At 41.9% G+C, this 25,375-nt stretch overlaps 2 protein-coding genes and 1 long non-coding RNA gene across 3 annotated transcripts in view; 2 read left to right on the forward strand and 1 right to left on the reverse strand.

The window, feature by feature from the left end:
- efhc2 (EF-hand domain (C-terminal) containing 2) overlaps positions 1-7,775 on the forward strand; it is a 17,138-nt gene extending 9,363 nt beyond the window's left edge. The window contains exons 10-14 of the mRNA XM_016681401.1: positions 909-1,047; positions 1,923-2,117; positions 5,470-5,562; positions 5,690-5,789; positions 7,571-7,775. Coding sequence (XP_016536887.1) covers positions 909-1,047; positions 1,923-2,117; positions 5,470-5,562; positions 5,690-5,789; positions 7,571-7,699 — 656 coding nt within the window. The 3' untranslated portion in view covers positions 7,700-7,775. The remainder of the gene's footprint in view (positions 1-908; positions 1,048-1,922; positions 2,118-5,469; positions 5,563-5,689; positions 5,790-7,570) is intronic.
- Positions 7,776-10,971: 3,196 nt separating this feature from the next.
- LOC107838572 (uncharacterized) overlaps positions 10,972-25,375 on the reverse strand; it is a 41,370-nt gene continuing 26,966 nt past the window's right edge. Inside the window, exon 2 of the long non-coding RNA XR_001664661.1 lies at positions 10,972-11,658. This is a non-coding gene — a long non-coding RNA (uncharacterized LOC107838572). The remainder of the gene's footprint in view (positions 11,659-25,375) is intronic.
- ndp (norrin cystine knot growth factor NDP) overlaps positions 23,215-25,375 on the forward strand; it is a 28,954-nt gene continuing 26,793 nt past the window's right edge. Inside the window, exon 1 of the mRNA XM_007571403.2 lies at positions 23,215-23,354. The gene's annotated coding sequence lies outside the window, so the exon portion shown is untranslated. The remainder of the gene's footprint in view (positions 23,355-25,375) is intronic.

Below are 25,375 nucleotides of genomic sequence, written 5' to 3' on the forward strand. Positions count from 1 at the left end.
AGTGTTCTGCCAACCGCCATAAAAAGAAGAAGTGCTCAGTGTTTGCGGAAGTAAACATGGAGGCTAACGGTGGAGCTTAGCTTACACATTTGAAGTTGTTGTCCGGCCGGAGCAGCATATTAACAACTTAATCCTCATATAATCCGTCATGGTTGTTGTTTTTCTTCCCGCTTGCGCGTATCAGGATGCAGTATAGTGAGATTTGTTGAGAATCAGTGACGTTCAGTGTGAGGTCACATTTGAATCGGATACGTATCGGATATGGGTCACATTCGAAAAAGTATCCGACCTGTGCTGTTCACACTGCCATGAAAAGATCAGATACAGGTCACATTACGTCAAAAAAAAAAAATCGGAATTGGGTCACTTCAGGCTGCAGTGTAAACGCACCCTAAGTCTTAAGTGTTTAGAGCGTAGTTGCTAGTTTTTATTATTATTATTATTACTATTATTATTATTATTAGTTAAGTATTGTTCAGTTTAGTTTTTATTAAAGTCGTAGTCTGTTCTTATATTTTGGTAAACTTTTAGATGAGTGACTCAAAATGCATAGTTTTGTTATTATATTTACATCAGTTGGGTAATGAGTGCTCACCAGAAGTTGCCATTTTGAACAAATGTTTTCAATTATTGTTGACCAACAACTGACTCAACCAAAAAAATCTATTTCACATCAGTTTGAAAGGCCAATAAATAGATTGATAAACATTAAAACAAAGGACATATTTCGAATTTCAATATGCTTTAGTTAGTTTTATAAACACATGATGTAGTGCCAGTTAGTTGTAGTTTTTCCCCCGTTCCTTACCATTTTTATTTATTTAAATTAACGAAAATGTTTTCTCAATTTCAGTTTTAGTTATTTCATTAGTTGTAGTTAACTATAATAACCTTGGTTTCTGTTTTTTTTAAGTTCCCCATAACCAACGTCGGCACCATCTTCAGCAAACTGCGTTCCATTTCCGAGGACAAACAGAATGAGGTCAGGGCGTTCCTGTCCCACAACACCCCCGTCAACTGTGGCTTCGTCTCCTTTGAGTCCTTCAGGTACACTTATTAAAATGAATGTGGGATAGTTGTATTATATTTCAACAGTTTTAGTTGATTGTTCTCGTTCATCTGCGTGAGTGGAAAATAACAACTATAGAAATGTTGCACCTTTTCTCAGCGTATTACATCTTTTAATGTATTTCTAATATCGGATTAAAAAAAACTCTTAAGTGGTGAACTCGAAAAAATCTCCACAATGATTAATTGATTAAAAATTGATAGAATAATAAAATACTAAACCAATTGTTGGTTGCAGTCGTAAAAGTAACGTTTTCTGTCCTATATTGCTAGAAATATTATCTCACCCTCTGATTCAGAATCACACAGCATTCTGGGGGATGTAGGCAAAAGAAACTCACTCACTCATTCTTTGGTTACCTAGCAACAACCTGTTGCGCAGCAGCAGTTTCAGGTTTTGCTTCTGTGCCTCAAAACTGCTTAAAAATAATAATAAAGAAACGGCACGGAGTGAAAACTGTGGATAAAACAGTTGGGTCCCGCTTCCAGTTTGGCAGTATGCCAAATACTTAAAACAAAACGCTAATCAATAATTATCCATCGACAAATATGAAATCCTTATATTGTGAAATGTTTTTCAGCCATATGGTCCAGCCCTAATTTTGAAAATTTGCTTTGAGACAATTTTCAAGTAATACTATTGTAATACCTCAAAGATCAAATAACTTTAATTTCTAAACAACATTCAATACGGGAACTGGAAGATGTTTTAAATGTCAATAAAATAAATCAACAAAGCAACAAATGAAATGGATCCTGAAGTCTCTGAAAACAAAGTAGTCCTTCATAAAAGATTTCTTCTGTAGATTTGTGACGCTCACGTTCTCTTCCTGTGTGTGTTTGTGCCATCGCAGAGACTTAGTGATGGGCCTGAACTGCGGCCTGACGGAGCACGAGGTCCTGGTGCTGGCCCGGCGCTTCTCGGAGCACCCGGCGCCTAAAGAGGACGTGACGCTGATGCTGTCTGTGGCGCAGCACTACCTGAGGAGGAACCGGTTTGAGGACTACAATCTCCTTTCAGCCAGATTTGTGCACAGCGACAGGCAAAAGTAGGCAGCACGCGCACTGTGTCACACCAAAAAATGCCGTAGCGACACGGAGGCAGATCTTGCATCGCAACAAAACTTCAGAGGCGCAGCTGGCGGCCTCACGTGTGTCAGGGCGACGATTAGTTCCAGAAACGTAATGGAGGGTTAATGGAAGCAGATGGACTCCACTGACCAGGGTGATGACATGTATGTGTCATTTAGCCTGGCCTTTTCTTTTCTGCACAAAACCATGAGGATGGAGAGTATGACGGAGTATTAGGGCCGCGATAAGAACATTTAAAAAATAATATACCAGAATAAAGTCATGCTGTGACTTTATTTATGAGAACGGTATGGTAATTTCATTTATATAGCACATGTCAGCAACGAGGCAAGGCTTGCTCATAAATTGTCATACTCCAAGAATAATCTTTTGTCTTTGCACTATTATGACTTCATTGTCAAAACATTACAACTTCATTCTTGTTTTTCAATTTTATTCTTGTACGACTTTATATTGAGACTTTATTCTGGTCATTTTATTTTTATTCGTCTTTAGTATGGCCCTAATGCTCTGTAGTATGGTGTGACCTTTAACCTTCCAGCAGTAACTCTCACTAAAAGAGAGTTAGCTGGCTCTGTAGAACCAGCTCCTCTCTCACAGTGTCGCATTGTTCATCAGCGTCCCTGACATGAAAATAGTATGGCAGGAATGGAGTATCCTGCATCACTGTGGAAAACAACAAGCAGCCTGTATAACACACACACACGCACACGCACACACACACACACACACAGTCTGAATACTTCACACAATCTCATCATGAGAGCGCAGGCTTCGTGACTCTGTGTCAGTCCTTATTGGAAAGGTATTCTGTCTCACGGCGGAGGAGAGCCTGGGATGTGTGTGGAGACGGAAAGCAGGAGTTCTTCCATGTCCTGGATGCGCTCCACTCTAATCGGACCCAATCACTGCAACAGCTGATGCTGAACACAAAACCTGCTCCAGGTTAAAGCTGGGCTCAGATTTAACCCAGATGTTTGGAGTGCAGACCGTAAAGAAGCGCATTCGCTCCAGAGACGAGGAGTCTCGTTTGGGGCACGTACTCGAGTCGCTTACGCACTGACTTTAGGTTCGATTTGGACTTGAAAGAAGTCTTTTGTTTTTTTTTTTGCCTTTTGTTTACAATATCTTCTCTGTCTTATCACCTGCCTGTTGTATTATTCATTTCCCATACTACAACAATACATGACGCAGATGAGCATCTCTGATTTGTCCAAATCTATTTAAAGCAGCATCACAGTCCGTTTCCTCCAGCAGTGGAGTTCTGCACACCAACTTTCTGAATCCTGACAGACTCCAGCTGGTTTCTTGGCTTTCTGTTTCTCTATGAGCATCCTTGTCTTCGTCTGTTCAGTTCTTGATCCACGTTGTTACACACGTCTTCATTTACAGACAAGTTTGTTTTGATTTCTGATTACTGGGGTTGTTGCCATTTCATGTTAATGACTCTATTAGAAATATTAAAACTGAAGAAAAAGATTATTGTAGTCAACATGTTTTCTACCTGCTGTCACAAAAAAAAAAAAAAAAAAATCCCAGAAAAGCAGCTTTAAGTTCCAGGTACTGTGTTCTTTGAGTGAGACGCCTTACCCTTGACTAGTCCACTCATTGCTCTTGTCATTTCGGTGAAATAGCTCCGTTTTCTCTTTGTTTGTAATTCTGACACATTGAACTTTCCTAATGGTTGAATATTTTAGCAGTGTCAGTAAGTTTCCACTTTATTCTTCTATATCTAGGTCAGTGTGCATTGCTTGGTAATGTGTGGTAACATGACTACATAAGCCTTTCTGGCTTCCCTTCATACGTTTTATCGATTAACTGAATCACCAAACTGAGTGACGAGGATTTTTCTGATTATTATAATAATCTTTGGCTAATGGATACTTAAATAATTCATGTTTGCATAGGCCATATTTATCTCTGATTTCCTGAAAACATTTAAATATTGTTTGTTTTTCTCCAGAGTCCTCCGTGCATGAATCCGTGATCATGGTGATTTACAGTCATACTACAACAGATCCACTGCAGTGACTGTGGGTTTCTTTCAGTTCTGTATTTATTGGCTGTTCTCAGCCATATTTTTCAGGTTACAGCTGTGAGTCTAAATGATTTAGAAGTTTTTATAGATCTCTTCATCTCCTGTCAGACTTTGACTCAGGCTTAACTCCTGACATCAGTTTCGGTTCCCTTAGCTTCATAGCTTTGTTTTCACCACTAGTAGACATATCTGTAAATTGTTTTATCATAAATCTTCTCTCCAGAAGGGATTTTTTTATTATTTTTTTTAAAAGGGGGGAAAAAGCGGGTACACTGTAGATGTTCCCCTTCAGTGTGGAGAGTGATTCCAGTAGTTCTCGGCAGACGTGGAGGTTCTGCCGTCGCTCTCCGACATGCTGACCCATCCGTGTTTCCTTTCATCTACGGATTGACCTTCTTTGGTTGGACAGTTGAATCTCGGATTCATCTCTTTGTGCTTCAAGTCACTCTGGTTTATTTCACAATCTAAAAGGTTTCTGTTGCCACACTGTTAGAGATATTTGCACTAACTGGGATCAGTTGAGCCACCACTTGTTTCTAGGAAATTGGGGTGAGAAAAGGGGAGTGTGTGTGAGAGAGGCGTGGGTTTTAGGTCGTAGGGAACCAGCTCAACTTTTTGATTTGCGAAATTCGTTCGGTCTGAACGTGGCACAAGTAGAGCCACAAGACAACGTTTTTTGTTTTTGTTTTTGGAAATGCTACATTATTGAAATATTTCTGTTTATACTTGTTCTGATTGTTTGAATGGCTACACAATATCCTGAGATACAGCTCTGGAGAAAACATAAGAGACCACTTCAAAACGATTAGTTTTCTTGATTTTACTCTTTGTAGGTACATGTTTGAGTAAAATGGGCATCGTTCCTGTGACAACATGTGACAGCATGTCTCCAAACTTCCAAGCAAAAAAAAGAGAGAAATGGTCAAAATGACAAAAAAAGATGGAGTTCTTTCAGACCTCAAAAAATGCAAAGAAAACAAGTTCATGTTCACCTAGAAACAACAGGGAAGAGTTCAGAAATCAATATTTGGTTGAATATCCATGAGATTTTCAATGTTCAGCGCAGTGGTCTCTGCACTTTTTCCAGAGCTGCATATACAGATGTATAAGTTGAAGAGCAAACTACGGTCAGCTGGATGTAGAGATCCTAAACTTGAAAAAAAAGTGTCTCGTTTTACCCCAGTCTGCGCTGGTCATTTCTGATGATTCGGTTTGAATTATTTACACACGTTAAAATCAGAACTTATTCTAATGAGCCGATTCGCCTCTAGATCGGAACGTCTGCCCGCCGAAGAGGTGAGGAACATCTGCAAAGCCTTCATGCTCCCCATCCCCGAGAGCCTGCTGGAAGCCCTCTTAACAGAGTAAGCCCCCGCTCTGTTCCTTCGCCCAGATTTTTTGGCATAGTGAAAACCCGTCTAATCATGGTGTAAACTTCACCTGGAGACCACTGGAGAATATGCAAATGCTTTCTAATCATGTCTGCTGCAGGTATGCAGACGGAGGCGGGATCGACTACCACGGCTTTGTCGCTGGATTAAACTGGCTGGAGCACCCGGCGCCGGCAGTGATGACCGACGACATTTTAAAGGTAGGCGATAAGGGCGACACTTCTTCACACACAAAGTCGAGAGCGAAGCGAAACTTTAAAACGAGAGTCGGCCATAAGGAGGCCGGGCGTGTGCCCAGATTTTTAAAGAGATCTAATTGAAAATCAATCTGCACTACCCCCGTTCCCTCCGCCGTCTGCGATGACTCAGAGGAGAAGGGAGCCAAAGTCGGAATTAAGTGAGTGGAAAGGAACAGTCAAGTGAACAAGAGGACAATTGATTGGGAGCAGAAGTTGAGAATGAGTGACGCGCAGACTGACAGAGAGGAAGAAAGCACGGCCGCGCCTTTGTTCTTCCTCCTTGCATGTGCTGCTCTTCCTGCGTAACGTCGATTTGGAATGCTCCGCCGCAGCCAGATCTAAGCAGAAACAGGTGAGCGGGAGAGATGTGCGCCGGGGCATGACAACAAAGGGAAACGTTGCATGTTGGAATGAGTGTGTGTGTGTGTGTGTGTGTGTGTGTTATTAGTGGTGCAGTCGATCCTCCCTCTGCCACGGTTTCCAGCAATGTTCTGTCCCAGACTGGTCACTCTCTCCCAGCTCTTTTTTAATCTGGTGTCCTAAAAAAAAACCTGAATTAAAACGTGAATATGGTGGGGTCAGATGGAGAGTAGACCCCACCAAGTCGCCAATTAGGATCCGCAGATTTTTCAATGATTATTCACTGAAAATTTAGCTGGTCACAATTTTTTTCACAGAGCATGTCGAAAAGAAAATGCATCTTGGGAAGATGAAATATTTGGGCAGTTCATTTTCTTTGGTGCTCTTTGACTGAACCTGGGTCAGACAATAGAATGGGCAGTAACCCAGGGCTCCAATGTTTGGGGGCGCTCAAGATATTTTTTTCTCTATTTTTTTTTTCCAAATGAATGGTGGTTTTGCAAGCATTGCACTTTATATGAGACTCATAGGACCAAATCATCCGAGTTGAATTCTATTAGGATTTGAAGTACTTGAAAATTCTGAAGTTATAGTCGATTTCTTGGAAACAACATGAGTTATTGGCGTGAAGTTGTATAAAGCCTACAATGCATCAGTTCATATCTGCTGATGTACAGAACTACATATTAATTTACTGTAATTATCATTAGCGAAAGCATTTTTCCTTGGTGGACATGGCACCAAAACTGGCTCCATATTAAGGAATGTTTAGAGTTTAAATTAGGCAGTTTTAGGTCCCTTGAAAATGAGGATTTATTCTCCCGATGGGATTTAACCTGTACAAATAATGGCCAATTACAAAAGCAAAGCAAATTTCAGAGGAGTCTGAAGCCCCAAAATCTAGAATTTAGGAAAGGAAAGGCATTGGTAACAGTTCATTCAGGTCTAAACATGCATAAAGAAGAAGTGATGCTTTCAAATGGTCTAGTCAAACTCCCATCCAAAATCCAGCTGAGAGTACATTGCCAAAATGGTGCTTCAGAGGTCACATTAGTAAAAACATTTAAAAATCCATCAATAAAAAGAACATTGAAGTTCTTGGCCACAATGTATCAAAATATAAAATGTGGGAACATTTTTCAAGGCACTTTATGTCCCAACAATCAAATTTAAACAAGAAGGACTCCGTTGTTTTTTTTTTTTTGTTGCTTTATTTTAAGTTTCAGATGATAAAAAAATATGAACAATTACAAAGCTCTTTTGCTTGAATAAAGCTCATGAGGCTTTATGGAGCACATAAAGGACGAACAAACAAACTATAAATACTCCCATCAGTTTATTTGCCAGTGTGTGTCAGTGACGTGTGCTCCTGTTCTTTCCAGTATGAGGTCAGCGCCAGGTTTGATGGTGGTCGATCTGCTCTGAAAAACATCAACTGCTCCAGCCTCGTGAAGGAAATATTCAGCTTTTCGCCCAACAAAGGTGAAGCAGAAGCCGCTGCCTCCACGTAGATGCTTGGAGGGAAGGAAGTGGACTCTCAGACCAGCAGCCATTGTCTGCTGATTAAAGAATGTCACTTATTCAGTTCCTCTGTTTTCATCGTGCATCTTGCTAAGGCACAGAGGATGGGAGAAGTGTGAACACTGAATGTTTGTTGTTTTGTGTGTTAGCTGTCTGGCAGGAAAAGGCCGTTGGTTCAGCACACTCCACTTAGCTGGAAAATCGGTGCTTCAAGGAAGAAACCTGCTCAGAAACCAGATGCTTTTGATGGGGTTTTTTTCCTGTGTGTGTGTGTGTGTGTGTGTGTGTGTGCGTGTGTGTGTGTGTGTGTGTGTTTACAAGTGATGGTGTAAATTCAAACAGCTGGTCTGAATGATGTAGCGTACTTTCCAAAGTATTCAAATCCACAGTGTCGGCGATCCTTAGCCTTAAATTGATCTATGTGGAAGTAAGGCCTTAAATTATTTTTAGAGTAAGTTGGGCTTAAATATGCAAATCACAAATCTTACATTTTGTCGTAGCTGATCTATTTAATCTTGTATCTAGGTTTTTGGGGGTTTTTTCTTGCAAGACTTTTCTGTCAATTTGTAGCGCACGCGCAGAAATCTTCAGAAATCTTCACTGAGTTCTCTGACTCAGTGCAGTCAATAACTTGCTGCTAATATGTCCTTGCTAACTATCTTTCTTGATTAAATCAGTGGCAAATTGTTTTTGCCACTGATTCACTACTGCTGCCAGCCCACATGAGCCAGCAAGATCCCCCATTCACCCTCTATATTTACAGTTTTTTTCGGACTTAAATTTCATTCAATCTGGCATTAAAAGGTCTTAAAGAGTCTTAAATTTGACCTGCTTAAACCTGCCCCTGGATCTTTTTCACATTTTGTCACTTTTGTTGGTTTTGGGGATTCAAAAGTGTGCAGAATGTGAAGGAAAATGATTCATGGCTTTTGAGTGATTAGTAAAAATCCGAATCAGGTCAGTTGCAGGTCCTTTCAGGTATTACGCACCCAGCTTTGTGCATCTCTAGACTGATGTTTTTGGTTTGCAAAATACCTCAAGCTCAGTCAGATGGAGAGCCTCTGAGAAAAGATATTTTCAACTCAAGTCTCACGTTACCCATTTTATTTAGGTCTGGACTTTGGTCCTTTATGAAGCATCGATATGCTTTGTTAATAAATTATAAGGTCACTTTACAAAGAACGTAAAAATGTATGTATCTAGAAGGGAATCACAATGAATGGGCAGTTTTGATCAGATGGGTTTTAAGGCTGAATTCAAACAGGGGAAGAATGTTGATATTCTGACAATTGATTTTATTTTATTTTTTATTTTTGATGTTCTGGTGGTAACAAAGGGGATGTTCAAGATTGTTTTTAGGCTACGGATTGGATTTCTCTTTGCCAGCCACATACAGCATAAAAACTAAGGACTTAAAAAGGCTCAACAACCTGATGAAGAAGGCCGTTTCTATTCTGGGGACCTCTGGATATGACGATACAAAGAAGGATTTTACATAAAATCACGAAAGTGACGGACAACCCTGAGCATCCTCTCAATAAGACTATCATAGAAAAACAGTCTTCAGTGTCTTTGACCACAGCCATTAATTATCGTTACAACAACTCTGAGGAATCTTGAATGACTTGAGCTACAACAACATGCAATGTCCCTTTGGGATCAATAAAGGACTTTTGAATTGAATTTGAGATCAAATGAGTAATGAGGGGAGAGGTTGTGGTTGACCTTGAATGTAAACAGAAGAGTTTTGATATCTGTGATGGTAATGTTTTGCTGTGGTGATGGCACATTCACTGAGACATCATCCAGTCTTTATTCAATGCCACACACACATATGTCTAAAAGTTCTGGCAATTAAAACAAGATCACCTTTAATTATCTGCAGTTGTAACATGACAAAGTGTTAAAGAAAAGGATGTGAAAACTTTTGCTAACCTCTATACTTTATATCCTTGGAGACACTTGGACTGCACCTGCAATGCGTGGCTCGTTCTGTCTTTGTTGGCGAGACGTTTTCACATCACTAAATTGATATAATCTACTTTTGGCTCTGCCAGATGCCCTCGTACCCCCGTGTACACCTTCAAGTCTCATCCAATCCCTTCATTCAAAAGCCTCAAATCAATGCAGAGCACGCCAGTGCAGCTCTGGCTCTGAGTGCATTGAGACCTGCCAGCACAGAGGTACTCCAAATGGATAAGCCTTCTCTAAGTCCACAAATCACAGGAAGACTGAAGAGTTGAGTGATACCTCTAAGTGGCACAAACTTTCCACCCATTCTTAAAAAGTTTGGGAACGCTGAGTGAACTCCTCGGATTGCTTTCTGTGCGTGTGTGGGGGTGGAGGGGGGTAAATATATAAACAGACACAGGTTGTTCCTGGTTGAGGCGCCACTGTAATCAGAGCCTGTGGTGCAGATCACAGCAAACTTTAGGTAATCAACCGGCCAATCCCCTGGCCTGCTTCTAGGGCATTACATCAGCCAGGGTCTTATCGGTTGCTCTCAGTCTGCTGCCACACATGCTGCAGTATTAGTCGGCGAATTACAATAGTTGACAGTGATGTGGTCAGGGAGCTTCCCAAATGCATAGCTGAGCTTCTTTCTCCTTTCTTTTTTTCTTTTAAGCATGCTGTGAATGAGGGAGGAATTTCTCCCAATGCCAACCCACCACCCTCCTTTCCCCCTGCCAGCGTTCATTCCTGCTCCTCCCGTCAAGTTTGCTTTCTCTTTGCAAACCGTCTCTGCCCCAGTGGAGCTCTGCAGCACAGCAACAGCACGCTGAATGAGCCCTGTCGTCATCGTCCGTCTTTGAAATCCGATCACATCATATGACAGAGCATCTTTCAGGATTAGACCAGATGTTTTGCTCAACTTCAGATTTAGTGGTAATTAAATGAGGAGGATTTCATCAATCTGTAATGAAACTTCCTCTGTTCTCACTGTAAAATCCATTAGAAAAACAATTAGGATTAAATTATGAGCCCAAATATTCCCCAAAGGCAAATTACTGGAGGTCTTGCTATTAGCTTAGGAACAAAAACGGCTTGAAAATCAGTTCTTTGGATAACTGGAAGCTAATGCGAAGATCTGGACATGGAAGGGATAAAATATTTGGGTTTTTTTAGCTTGAGACTAGATTTGAATTGTTATAGAACCTGTAAAAAAAAAAAAACCCAGGTCATTCAAACATTAAGCCCCAAAACTAAACATTAGCATAGATTCAAAATCAAACTTTTTGACATGTTCACAAGATTCAGCAAAAATAGTGAAAGGTTTCATTTAATTTTACTGCCCATTGGCATCTTCCAAGAGAATTAATCATGTATTTATTTGGCATTCAAGAAATTCTACACAGACAGCATTTAACATCGGTGAAGCAAGAAAAGACATTATTCAAAAGGCTAAGTTTGATGGAGGAAACTGAAAGGTTTCACTTTATATCATCAGCAAAGAGGTGGTGACTTTCTGTATGTTGTGTTGTCTAATGACAGCAGTGAGGTACCGGAATCAAACTGAAGAGCATCAAGCATTGAGCCATGTGGAACGCCATGGGCACAGTTGATTTTATCAGATTCAAAATGAGCAAATGACGCCTGCAAAAGCTCTAAAAGTGAAATACAGGTTACAGCTTAAGATGTTCAATGTCATATGTATTTATATATAAATATGTATGTATACATATAGACTATGACGGCTGCTTTTTGCAAATAGCGCTCTATAGCGCCACCTGAAGGTGGAGGTCTGAACATTTTGTGTCCAATATTGTGAAGTCTTCCGAGATGTTACTTAACCATTTCCTTACCATAGTTTTTACCCACTGGAGATCTCAAGATATAGAGGGCATTATGAATAAAAGCTATTATTATTAGATCTGTTCAAGTCGAGGACAGAGGGAAGGTCAGCTCTGATGATCCTCTGGTTGTTCTGTGCAGTCTGGCCTGTCCCGTCCTGTGGATGAGCCAAACCACACAGTCATTTAAGGATGGAAACCGGCCAATACTGAGTCACAGCCCAATACTTTATTCAACTTAATAAAAGCAGTGCCATGTGTATTCTTGAAAACTTTTGAAGTGCAGTTAAATACATTTCATCATTCACGGCTACTGCGGTCCGCACTTCCTGTTTATTTTCTCATATCTTGAGTTTCTGCAGGTCGGTTTCAATCTGCTGCTGCAATTCAGCTCAAAACGTGAACAAAATGTGGTGACGTGTCATCTAAAATAGGAATATGTCCTCATCATTTCTGACCTGTCACATATAGCTACAGCTTCCATGAAGACTTCTTGCTCCTGCTGACGATGTCTTCGTGCAATTTGCTAGGCTAAAGCTAGCATGTTTTGGTTAATGGAAATGCTTACAAAGCGGTTAGAGCAAAGTAGAGCCCCAAGAATAAAGAGCAAAGGAAAAGGGACATAACCACGGTCTTCCTTATCTTCGCTCTTGGTGGTACAATCAGCGACAAGGGAAACAAACGGCGCTAATGGAATCTGGAATGCTAGCCAATTTTCAGCTATCTAATCTGCATTTTCTTTTGAATAATTTAGATATGCTCTACAAAGTGAATTTTGAATAATTTGGAGTTATGAGCCACAAAAAAACAAAAACAAACAAAAAAAAAACACCAATAGGTGAATCTGCAAATACTAAGCTGCAAATATACAGGGTGTCCGCTGTACTTTTGTCAGAAAATAAACTTTGTCATGTACTCTGGTCCCAGTCAATAAAAAAGGCAGAGAAATGGAACATTTTCAACTATTCTGCCCTGGGAAGACAAATTAGGTTTACAGAAGTTAACAGGGTCTTCTGTAAATTGATCCACCAAGTAATTATGACACTTTTAAACAGTTTAGTAGGGATTGGATCTAAGCCAATAACTGCTGTTTAAAGCTGTCGGCAGACACAAAACGGAGGAAGTTTTTCTATACTTGAATATGACTAGGAGCAGAGCAAAATTAGCTGTTTCCATTAACATGTACACAAATCTTTGTCGATATTTTGCTCATTGAAAAAACAGAGTTTCGCAGAATGTTGGTGTTACGATTAAATAGGAAATGAAATTAAAATCACAAGTGAATAAGCTTGTTCACATCATTAAAAATCATGCCACACTATCATCCTATTACCACTTCCTGTCAACTCTTTATTCTTGGGAGCGGCCATGAATGCGGCGTTTCGGGGGAATTGTAATGAGTGATTTTACAGACGAGCTACAGATTCAACACACTGCTATGTCACACAATTTTTTATAAACTGTGCAATGCTGTCAAAGCTCTGATGGAGCCAGCTGACATTGTCTGAAAAAAACCCATCATCTTCCTATTATTTCCTGACATCTTCTTCGTTTTTGGCAGTAGTAACATCCAGCTGTTGCTACTGTGGAATGAATAAAACAGTGTTTCCATTGCAGTTTTGCGAAACACATCCAATTTGAAAGGGCTGAAAAACCAACCTCATCTAAGTGTAAAAACTTTATCAAAAAAGTTTTTTGGAAATCGGTGTGTTTCCATAAAGCAAATTTATCATCACAATTTCAATTTGCTCGATTCCATGAGTAATGGAAATGCAGCTGTGTAAACCTGTACAAGTCTAAAACTTTTACAAGCTTTTTCACCATCTGCAGCAATAAGAACACTGCTGTTAAAATTTTCTAATACTCTGAAAAAGCCACTGTATCCTTCTTTTTTTGGCTTATTAAAAGGTAACATACTAGAATATGTGTCCGATTACTGCTAACCAGTCCAGGTTTTAATCAAAAACTTGTTTTCCGAACTCAGCCATTGTGACTAACATGTGCAACCAAAGTTTGAAGCACAAGCACGGATCCAGCCCCCTCCTCTAAGCATGCAATGTGTTGACGTGATTTGTGACTGCTTCCTGTTGTCTCCCTGCGTCTGCTCAACACAAGCTTCAACATGGAGGCGTGCCGCACGGAATCTGCTCTTCCTGCCTCGTCCTTGTTCCACTTTACTGCCGCTCTGGTGAGGATTGCTTCACTGTAAAAACTGATATGCAGGAAACTCAAACATGTCTCTGGAGTGGAGAGGATCTGAGAATATCGCGCGCGCACACTCACACACTCACACACACACACACACACACACACACACACACACACACGTGTGTATGTGCTAACGTGGGCGACGGTGCTCAATGCAAGTCTGATGGAGTCATGGCTAATATATGAAGTCTAAACAGATATGTGAAAACAAGAAGGGGGAAAGTTTCTGTTTGCTGGCAGCGTGCCGTCCTTCTCTCCTGACAACAAGTCTTGAACCTGGAAGGACACGGAAACACATGCATCACAGAGCACCTGCGATCAGATGTTGTTTTTTTCCCCCAAAATTGATCCTCCAAAGCAGCAGGTTTTGGTTTTCCAGTTTACAGGAAATATGTTTTTAATTCCGTGATTTAGTCCAACTTCTTTCGGTTTACATTTGCAATTAACAAATATTTGAGTTTGCAGGGAACTTTGGAGTCACACCAGACCAGGAAAAGCAAACAGCAGCAAGTCTAAATCTACTATTGCATTCCTTCCTTCCTTGCTAGCAAACTTAAAAGTACTGGCTAATAACACCGGGAAATGAGAATTACTAAATGATGCAATATTTTTATGGAATGTGTGTTTTCCATTCTAAACAGTGCATGTTTATGGGAATCAAGGATGTGGAATTTATAGTGTTCCTCTGCATCACAATGTGGAGAATAACCTTTGCCATGTCAGCTGCATTCCCATTAACCATAGAATTGGGCTAATTGAAATTATGAAAATAAATTCACTTACCAGAAAACACGTTTTTCAATACAAAAAAAAAATCTATGCTGGGATGAGGTGGTTTTTGTGGCCGTATCAAAATACACATATTTCAAAAACTGCAGCGGAAACACTTATTCCGCATCACACAAGTCACGTGATCAACAGCCGGATGTTACTACTACTGGTGACAAAGACGAAGAAGAAGACAGGAAGTGGTAGGTAATGGTTTGTCTTGTTTTTCGGACAGTGTGCAGCTGGCTCCACCAGAGCTCTCACTGCATCACTCAGTTCATAAAAAGTTGAACGTGTTGAATCCATAACACTTCTGTAAAGACACTGGCCATTTCCCCAAAACAGTCCAGTCTAAAGAGCCTGAACAAGACCCTGACGCCTCCTCTTATAGCCGATAGCTGGTGAGCGCTAGCACTATGACTTATATGCGGAAAAGGAGGGCAGACCATATGGGTCCCATATGGGTTTGTCCACGGGTTCCACGATGGCCCCACATGGGTTTGCCCATGTAGGGCTAGAGCCCACATGGGCCCTACATGGGCCCTATATGGTGATGGCCCACATGGGTTTGTCCATTTAGGGCCCATGTAGCGCCCATGTGGGCTGTGGCCCTACATGGGCAAACCCATGTGGGGCCATCGTGGAACCCGTGGACATACCCATATGGGACCCATATATCAGCCCTCCTTTTCCCCACATGGGGCCCACCTAGGCATGCTGGCTGGCTTATTCACGTGTCATTTCAATTTTGCGCTTCTTATTCAATGGAAACAACGCAATAGCGAAATTATGTTTTTGTTTTTTCAGTATTAGCAGAATATTGTAACAGTCATTTTACTGCTTGGTTCCTGGAGTTGAGTAGGTTTGACCACAAGGGGGCGCCTATGTAATCCTGCACAGAGTAAGAACTCGTCGTTTCCATGTTTTACAGAGGATAAACATCGGTCATGTTGAGGTACAGAGTGGTTAAACTTTTGTTACTTTTCTCATTTATGAGAGGAGAATGTAAGTCCAGCACCGTGGAGATCTGGTTTTACATGGACAAAGTGAAATAAGGTGAATGTGTGGAACCGTGCCTTCTGCTGATTTGGGTTGGCGAACCACCGCTGCCAACTCCTTCTCCAACCTCTCACCTCACCGCACCGCAATAAAAATTTGCGCAAATTAGTAATGAAAACGTCGCAACCATCACAACTCAGCTGCTGGAAAGGAGCCGCTTGTGGAGTGTTTCTCTGCGGAGGCCGCTCTTCTCTGTAACGGCTCTCCTATAGAGACGAAGGGGGTCTTCACTCAGCTGACTGTTTCTGGCTCCTCTCCCTCATTCCGGCGATTCCTCTATGCCTATGGGCATTGGCACCGAGGGCGTTGGGTACACACGGGAAAACCCTGAGTGGCTCTCGCGATGTTTTGCCTCCAAAATCTTTCTCTTTCTCCTTTTCATCTCTTAGTTTATCTTTGAACCTCCACCCAGGGGTGCTGCTGTCCTTTAACATGCGGCACGATGGACGCGGCTCTCTCTGGATGCGTTTAAACGAGTGTTTAAACCATTATGTCTGTCTCCTCGCCATCCGAGAAGCGCCGTTTCTGTTCGGTACCTGCGCTTGACATTATCCGTGTATTCTCAGCGTTTTGCGCTGCCTCGTGTTTCCCCCTGAACTCTTATTACCAGACCTGGTACACTCATCAAACGCGAGTTGTCTTTGGCAGACATCGCTTTACCTGGTCAAGAACACAGAAAGTTATTCTACACCAGCTGTAAATTACAGCTGTGGGACTATTTTTGTCAGATGTTTGGCTCCCAGCGGAGACTATTTTCGAGGCAAGGGCGCTTTTTTTTTCCTGTTGCACACCGGTCCAAATAAATCTCCAAAATTATAGCCCACATCCATATTTTCATGTAGCTTAAAATAAAGCTGAAAATCTATCTTCGAAATGAAGACTGAAAGTCTGTCAGTCAGTCTACATCTCACAGTCACTGGGAGAAAAGGAGCTTTGAAGCAGACTCTTCAGCACTGATGGAAAGTGACAGAGAAATATATTTACAACCTCAAATCAGACAATGTTCAGACGGTATGAAAATGACTAATTTGGAAAAATTCTTTATGTATTGACTTTGACTCTAATTTCATTGCAGAGATTATGGAAATGCGGCCTTTCATTGGGGTTTCATGTCATCTTCAATTTATTTGTACCGTCTTGAGTAATTTAGGGGCTGGAATTAAATATGAAATATAACAATATTGTTTTTAAAAGTTCATTGTGATTCCTTCAGTGTTCGTTATAGACTTTAGTCTCAATCTTAAGTAGGAAAGAAAATCTTAAGGTCGTCAACAAACAGACAAGCAAACAATTGCTCTTCAAAAAAACAATGTCAAAGGAAGGATTTTCTTTCTACATCTAGTTTAAGAGGAGTCCAAAAAGTCTGAAGCTGTGTGCTCCAAACCTCTGAACAAAATGATCATCCCGTCTGATGTCTGCAATAATTACTAAAGACTGCCATGGTATGGAGTGGCCGAAATGCCCTCAGTAAAGCTCAGTTACAGCTAATACAAAGGGTTCAGATTTTAGAACAAGTGTCGGAAAAATTAACTATCAGCATAAGATAAGCGGAGAGGCTACACCTACTTTTAAGAGCAAAGTACCTCATTGTATCTCACAAGTACAAAAACAATAGAGGAGAACTATTATGAGGTCTGAAACAGACAAAACTGAATCTGATGTTATTCAATACAGCAGCACAGCTAGCTGCTACAGGAGGTTAGAAAAACAAGACTAAGCATGTCCCAATTATTATTCAATGACAAAATCCTTTCCTCCATTTCCCCGCTGGGGGGTAAAAACTGCTTAGCAACGATGACTACCACCGGTTTTATCTGTCAAATTGTCAATATAACGCACTAAATTTCAAATGTACTCATGAAATATAAAAGAAATAAGGACTCGGTGCTTTGCTATTGTCAGCACTCCAATAACTGGATAACAATGTCCAAGGGAATCATATTTCACAGGTCAGAAAAACGTTTTAATTAAAGTAAAATGGCGACGGAGAGGGAAGTAGGTTAGTTATGCTAGCTTGACTTTGACAACCTTAACATGTAGATGTGTTGCAGAATTCAGTTTTTCAGCTCAGTTAACAAAATAAGGCGACCCACACTCAGCTCTCTGACAGATCGTCAGCAGAACAGGTGTTTCAATTATCTAATTAATGACTGCTTATTAATAATAGCAAAATTGACGTCAAGGCTAACAAAATAAAACTGGAACGGACTGAATGTTCTGTTTTTTTGTGTGGGGAATATTTGCGTGGTTTTTTGTGTGCAATACTGATGCTGTAGTGAAACTGTTGTCAGTTAGTTGCTACGGCAAAGGGGCTGGGTGCAGCATTAACGACACAGAGAGCGTTGAGTTGTTCTTCAACTGTTTTTCTGCATTATTTTCCCTTTGCTGTGGCACACTGCGCTAAATCAATAATACCTAGAGCTCCATGTTTCATTTTGTTACCAAACTGTTCTACCGCTGCAGTGTGACTGTGGATGGCAAAGTAAAAGAGTCGCCTTTCTGCCCTCCAGCATTGTGTGCATGCGTGAAATTTCTGGATGTGAACAATAACATGCAGCTATTAGGGATGAAACTTTAACATTATCGTTATATAGCATCTGTGATCAATCTGCTGTTGTAATAAGCATATGTTGCCAGTGTCAGACTGTCAAGGGTTAATGCAAGGCAGCAATCGGTGAGACAGAGATGATACAGGAAACTCGAGGTCATGAGAACCAAGCACAACCAATCAAATGAGGGGTCTACAAATCGGTGAGTGATTTCACAGCGTTGGAAGTTTTGTTTCCACAAATTAAAGAAACATTCAGTAACTCTAAAACTGCGTTCTCTGTTCCACTTCCGGTGATCCAGTTCACCGAAAGTGGAACAGATCACTGAATGTGACTAAATTCAACATTTCGAGCACACACAAAAATTTATTTAAGAGCAAAAAAAAAAAAAGAAGAATTTTTATATTTCTACCTTACAAAGCATACGCATTCACTCGAGGGAATAATCACTTATGCTTTGTTTACCAGTTGTTACCAAGTGAAAACAGCTTTGAATGACAGAAAATACTTTGGTAAGAAAGATTTTGCTTTTTCAAATTGTGAATTCTTATTGCTGCTCTCATTAGCTTTTGTTCATTTAAGGTGTCTCCTTATATTAGAGATATAAATTTTATTCTTTTTAATTCTCTACTTGAGCAAGTACAAAAGGGCCAATGTTCCACAGGCATGCCTGAACACTTTAAAATGTTTACCTCCGGTGTGATTGAGCTGTGGGCTGACCCTGCCCTGCTAATCTCGCTCTGATGAGAAGATGACCCACGTCATGTCAGACCCATTCCCAACTCGTCTGCTCCTGGTGGCAGCAGGATCAGGCCGCCTGCAGCCAAGGTGGGGCTCCGCCGCGGCTCGGACATCCCTCACAAAAGCCACTGACTCAGCCCCTGATGAGTCAATTTGACCGGCGGGCCCAAACCATCGGAGCCTCTGGGTACGGTGCGAAACGCTAGGCGACGTATCGCTAGACGGCATTTGAACAATTCAGGAAGCAGGGGAGTTTATTATAATCCGTAAAAAAGCAAGCAACCTTTCCACAGCTGTCACAGAGCACTAACTTTACGTCTTTTTTTATTGCTGTCCAATTACCGACTACCGCTATAGTACCTGAAAGTGTTTTTACAAGTTGTCAGAAAGCTGCTTTCCTAGCGGTTCGTCATCTCAGAGGGTCACGAGCATTTTGCTCGATATATCCTCTGGCTTTTTCCGCCGCTCTCTACCTCTCACCCCACCCTCCTCCCGTCTCCACAGATGGGATTCACATTTGGCTTCTCTGGACATTTTCTTAATGCGATATTATGATACAGCATCTGAAGCCATTTACTCGCTGTCACCACCTCTAGTGTGGACCCAAGCTGAGTAAGCTGAGCAGGAGCTGTCAGATTTTGTCCAGGTGAGTTATGGCCATTTAATATGACACTGCCCGCTGTGGTGATCATTTACAATGCCTGAAAGTCTACTTAAAACACAAACTCTGCTTACGTGGGTCTCTTTGTCTCTTTCTCCAGGAGCCTGTTGGTGGTGTATAAGTTTTCACTCCCTCCCGCTGCTGGCCGTAAATCGCCTCTGTCGAAGGTGTGTGTGTGTATGTGTGTGTGTGTGCACGCGTACTAAAAAGAACAGAAGGTGAAAAATTTTAGGGTCAGCCGAGGTCCTTCAGGTAATTGCACTTCTTAAACTTTTGACCCACTAAGCCCTACTTAGTGTGGAGCAGCCTGCTCCCCTTATTTCCCCCCCCCCGAGAGGTTTGACTCCACATACCAGGACGTTGTGTGTGTCTGTCTACATGTGGGCGTTGTGCTTGATCCAATGACTCTGTTGGCGTGTGCTGTTAACCTCACACATCCAGTGTTATTCTTTTCCACCTCCCTGTTTGGTCAAGTGATGTAAAACACTAGACTGGTGAAAGCCAGGCCCTTGTTCTATGCTTCGCTTCGTATGGAGGGTCTGGGCTCTCAGCTATTGGGAAACGATGGCTTGCTGCAGACGTGAAAGTTTAAAATTTTACCCAATTGATAACAATTGCCCTTGATGTATGCAGTCCGCCTGTTTGACGCTATGAAGCTTACCGGAAAGTTCTTGAACTGTAACCAGCCATCCTCCACTATGAAGAGAGAAGTTCCAAGCTGAACGAGGCGGCTGCTGATGCTAATTCGATATTGTGAAGAGTGGCCAACATGGGCTGAACGGCTTCCTTCACTTCTTCCACTGTCATTGCTAAAATTGGGTAGGTATCAAGAGCTAGCGTACAATTATAAAACAGTGCAGAAAACTGACTTCATCGCTTAAAACTTCTCCTTCTGTTCGCCGAATGGCCTGGTTGAAATTCTATCGGAGGAATCCAAGTGAATCCAAGTGAACCACCTAGTTGGTGCCATCACTCTGGCACTAGTTGGTGCCAGAGTGATGGCACCAACTAGTGCCAGAGTGATGAGAAGAGATGTTACACAGTACGCAAGAAAATCAAAACTATATGCTTTTAAACCAACCATTGTTTATTAAAAAACACAAAATCAATCTGCCATACAATACTGTAGCGTATAGCAAAATTAACGAAGCAGTAGGTAGCTGTACAAAAATATATTATGTGTTGTTCAATGTGCTAAAAGCATAGAAACATTCCAGAAAAACCATTTATCCACCATAATCGGTGGCCATGCTAACTTGCTTTAGCATTCAGGACAGTCTCTGTTGTGGTGAACCAGCTGTAGCATAGCAGAGAGCAAGGAGCAGGGTGTGAGCAGTGCGTAGATGAGGGTGATTAACATCGCTAAGGCCATCCTCCTGACTCTGATTGGATGTTTCTGGTGTATTTCTGCAGATGTCTATAAAACCTCAGAGAGAAGGCAGAGGAGCCTGATTGTATGTCTCATACTGTACTGTCACAACATGGTGACAGTTTTAACAAATATGTTAAAGTCTTAAAAGTTACATACTGCAACTTTTAAGTCAGCTTACCATTTCATTACATATATATAGATATTTTTTTTTCTCAAATACCATAAAACCCCTTTAATTTTTAGTCCTAGTCATCCTTTGGCGACAGGCCCAGTCCACGCCTGGTCTTATGTATCCCACACTTAAGGCTTTTGGCCGGCTCGGACACTTCCAGCAGTGCGGAGTCTTCCTGATGAGAACGGACTGTCCAGCTTGATCTTTATGCCGTTGGTGAAAATGGTCCCTGAACTGCGGCGCAGCAAGCGGGACGACTGATGAAATGCAGTGTAGCGCGATGATTTGGCAGCAGCCAAGCACACAGTCTCACAGAGGGTATGACTTTCAGAGTTTTATTAGCTTTCCATTGATCGTAGTCAGTCTATTTTACATTGCGGGCTGTTTTTATATTGAGTTTTGTAAGAGTGATTAATGTAGACGTTACTATTTAGATCCGACTGGAGGCCATGTTGCGATGTTGCCATGTCCTCCTAACGTGCAGCCACCAGACTGTCATGTAGTCGGACAGTTTATGAGGGAGGATGAGTGAAATGTCCTCTGGGTGGATCTGTTACTTGTGCAGTGTTTATTAGGACTAAACATTAATATTAGTGTTTAGTCCTAATATTAAATTCTGCCTTCTGGTAGCTCAGTGTGGTGCACAAAAGTACATCTTTTATCATTTATTGTGATAAATTTCTTATCTTAAGATTTGCATTTATTGTTACAACAATAAATTCCAAATAATGATGTTTAAATCCACCTAAAACTGTCTTTATTGTCAGGATTATTAACTTTAGAAATTTTCTCCACTTTTTTTGTGCTTGGTCGTTCTCATCTCCAAATATACGTGATTTTTATTTGAGCTTCTGTGTGAACCACAAACAACCACATGCGCAGCAGAGGACGCAGTAACGTCACACAATGCGACATGCTCAGAGTTTGCAGAAGTGAGCATGGATGGTAAGGGTGGAGCGCATCTTTTCATTTTAAAGTTGCTGTGCAGCATATCATCACCGTCCACCATAGTTGTTTTTCTTCTCGCTTCGCGTTTCAGGATGCAGAATAGTGACGTTGGTGGAGTACCAATGACGTTCAGGTCGGATGAAAGCGACTTGGCCGTACAGACTCAGGTCACATTTGAAAAGATCAGATAGGTACCAGATATAGGACCAAATATTCTGGTCAAAATTGGATCTGTGTTGTTCAAACTGTCATGAAAAAAATCAGATACAGGGAACATAAAGGCAAAAAAAGCCAGATTTGGGTCACTTCGGGCTACACAGTGAACGTGGCCCATCACTTCTATGTTGTGCAGTCACAACGACACAGTTACCAAAAAGAGTAGCAATAAATAGTTCTTCTTTTCACTTTTACAGTTATCACAATACTGGGTTTTCCCCAGAAAACCTGCTAAGAGGTAATAGGGCAGTTTTTGTGTGGAAAAATGTTAAAAGTTACAAAATCTGGAAGTGCATGAGCAGGCATCGTAATATGGAAATAATAGTGTTTGAAGCCAATGGGGAGATGCAGGGACGGCGCAATGGGTGAGTCAACTATAAACCTAGCTTAATCCGTCTTAACTGTCACTGTTACTGGTGTAAGAATATCCATATTTAAAATAAACAAATGATTTTCAACCTGTTGGGAGAGGGCAGGTAAAGCGTGGTGGCCCAACAGGGTTATAATATACTGGGGGAAACCATGCAATAGCTTGTCCTATTAAAAGGTCACGTCAAGTGAAGATTCTCCAATTTGTCTGTTGAGGAAAGCGACTGCGGAGGGTGCTTAAACTGGAAGGCCGCACAGGCTTTCAAATAAACTGAATTCGCTTACAGTTTTATAACCCCTACCTCGTAAAACTGGCTTCAGCTTTTGGTCAGTCCTCCTTCCCCCCCGCTCCCTCCCAATAGGGGCGAGTGGGGCCGTCCAGGCCTGGAATTCCCATTTGCTGCTGTGGAGCGTGTCGGTGTGTCAGCTGTTGTGTTTGTGAGGTGGACAGCCGGAGGAGAAGGGAGGGCGTATAATATATGATTGCTGTGTCACGATCCACATGCGACGGGCGTCCTCACGGCCAGAGCATCCAGCCTCGCTGCCTCCCTCCCTCCCTCCCTCCGCCGATCTCCCCGTCAGAGATGAAACGGGGGAGCGTGTGACTGTGGGACAGAGGAGAGGCGGAGGGAGGAGGTGAGAGGGAGACAGAGGGAGGAGAGAGTAACACTCAGACAATCCCCTGCGTGTTAGAGAGAGGTAGAAACAAGAGGAGCTGGCCGGGAAACAATAGTAGAACAAATCCAGTGTTGCTTGCAAGATCTCTGCCTCTCAGCTGACTGCGACTGAAGGTAAGACCACCGGGACCTGATCATCCCACCTACAGCTCGTCCTCTAGAGACTCATGTCATCTCGTATATGTCTGCATGGCTGCAAATGCAACAGTTTGAAGGACGACTGCTTACTTTCCCCTCTCTCGTCCCAAAGCTCAGGTGCACATTTGTCTTTAGTTTATGGCATTTTCTGCTCTGCATGGATCTATAATCTGATTGATGTGCTTAAGCAGGAAACATGTTTGCATTGGCACTGATGGATTTGCTAATCAGGTACTGACAGGCAAGCTGGAAGGGCAGGCGAGCTCATGTGGAGTGTGTGTGTGTGTGTGTGTGTGCACACGCATCTGGACGAACACGCTATGTGTTTTACAGATCTGTTATGTCCTTGACTGTGATTGACTTGGCCTGTTGTTTTGGACCTGGAGGCTGCTGACTTATGGCAGTAGGAGACGCTGACAGACGTAGCAGACTCTGCGGTAGGTAGGCAGGAGGAGACGGGCTACCACTTCCACTTGACCGCGTCGGAAAGGGAGAAGGTGTTTGGATGAAAAATGAAGTGACCGTAAAAGATCGGCGGATCGCGAAAGACAACTCGAGCAAAGGGAATGGGGGGAGGAAAGGTTGGCAAAGTCGGAGAAGGACGCAATAAATAGGAGAAACAGAATGAAACCGAGATGTGTGAGAGAGGTTAGAGAGAATGACGGCCAGACGGACCCCAGAGGCGAGCCAAAGAGATGGAGTGATGCAAGCATCCCTTTCCAACTTCCGGTGACACCAGATGAGAAACAGTTTTGCGGAGTCTGAAAAAAAGGGGGTTTTAGAATCCTGGCCTTCGACTTCCAGTCGCTTTAAAACCGTTTGGAGATGGGAAACGTGACCGAGGCGAGTAGGAGGTGTGTTTGAGACGGAGCGGCCAGGTGCGGAGAGACGGTCACTATCCGGCAAGAGGAGCAACGCAGTCTTAGTTTTCATCTCTGAGTTCTCGTGTTTCATATTCTCACAGATGCACGGAAACACACACACTCACACACACACTCTCTCTCCTTTCCCTGAGGCCCACCGCGCGTCCATTTATTTAGACAACGGTGAAGGTTCAATATTATTTCTACAACGGCCCACCGCTGTGGAAATGTGCTTCTGACAAATGGTTGTTGTGCATGAACCGCTGGTCCAGAGGAACCCCAGTGCCACCATGGCTGATCTACCGCAGCTGGAGAACCTGGGTCCGATCCGGCAAAGTTTAAAGACCCAGCTCCACTTTGCATTCGCCTCACCTCAGGCTTGAAACCAGGAGAGGTTTGACCTGGTTCAAGCACTGCACTCGCTTCTTTTCTTCCATCTGAAGAGCAGTTACATGTTGAGATAGAAATGGGTCAGCGTGAGATTTTCTCACAACCTCCAGTAAATATTTCACAATCTTTTATTGTGGTAGCACAATAAATTATATTTATAGATAAAATAGATTTATCTGAGTTTTATCTAACAGAAAAAAATCTGTTATCCCTACTGCTGCTAAAACAGAATATTGATTATTAGGAAAATCCTGGTATCTGTTATTCTACTGTTGATACATAAATTTAAAAAGTTACTCAAGGCATAAGTAATAATGATGGCTGAAATCAGAAGGATGTTTGACTTTCTTTTGTCTTAAAAAAGTGGAAAGTGGTGGAACATATAAGAAAAGACAGGAAAAGTATCATGTTTTGAAAGTCAGGGTTTGTGTTAGTCAGACTATCTGCTCTGGTAGCCAGTCAGTGGTGGGTTAGCGCGCTGCTCCTAGCTTACTTGCCACACTTTTCAACGCAGTTTTACCTTAACAATAGAAATCTGTGGAACTAATTGACTTTCCAAGCAGCCAATGTTGTCTTTCATGTAAGGAAGGTAAATTATCAAATGTTTCTGCACGGAAACATTTGAGGGAGGTTCTGATAGCTGTTCTGCTGCTGAAGAAAACTGCGGTCAGTACAGTGGACTCCTGCCTTTTCACAGTTTCAGTTTTCGTGAATTCACCTATTTGCTCAAATATCTGACAGATC

The sequence above is a fragment of the Poecilia formosa genome, unplaced genomic scaffold, assembly GCF_000485575.1.
Source record: "Poecilia formosa unplaced genomic scaffold, Poecilia_formosa-5.1.2 Scaffold280, whole genome shotgun sequence".
In the NCBI taxonomy this organism is placed as follows: domain Eukaryota; kingdom Metazoa; phylum Chordata; class Actinopteri; order Cyprinodontiformes; family Poeciliidae; genus Poecilia; species Poecilia formosa.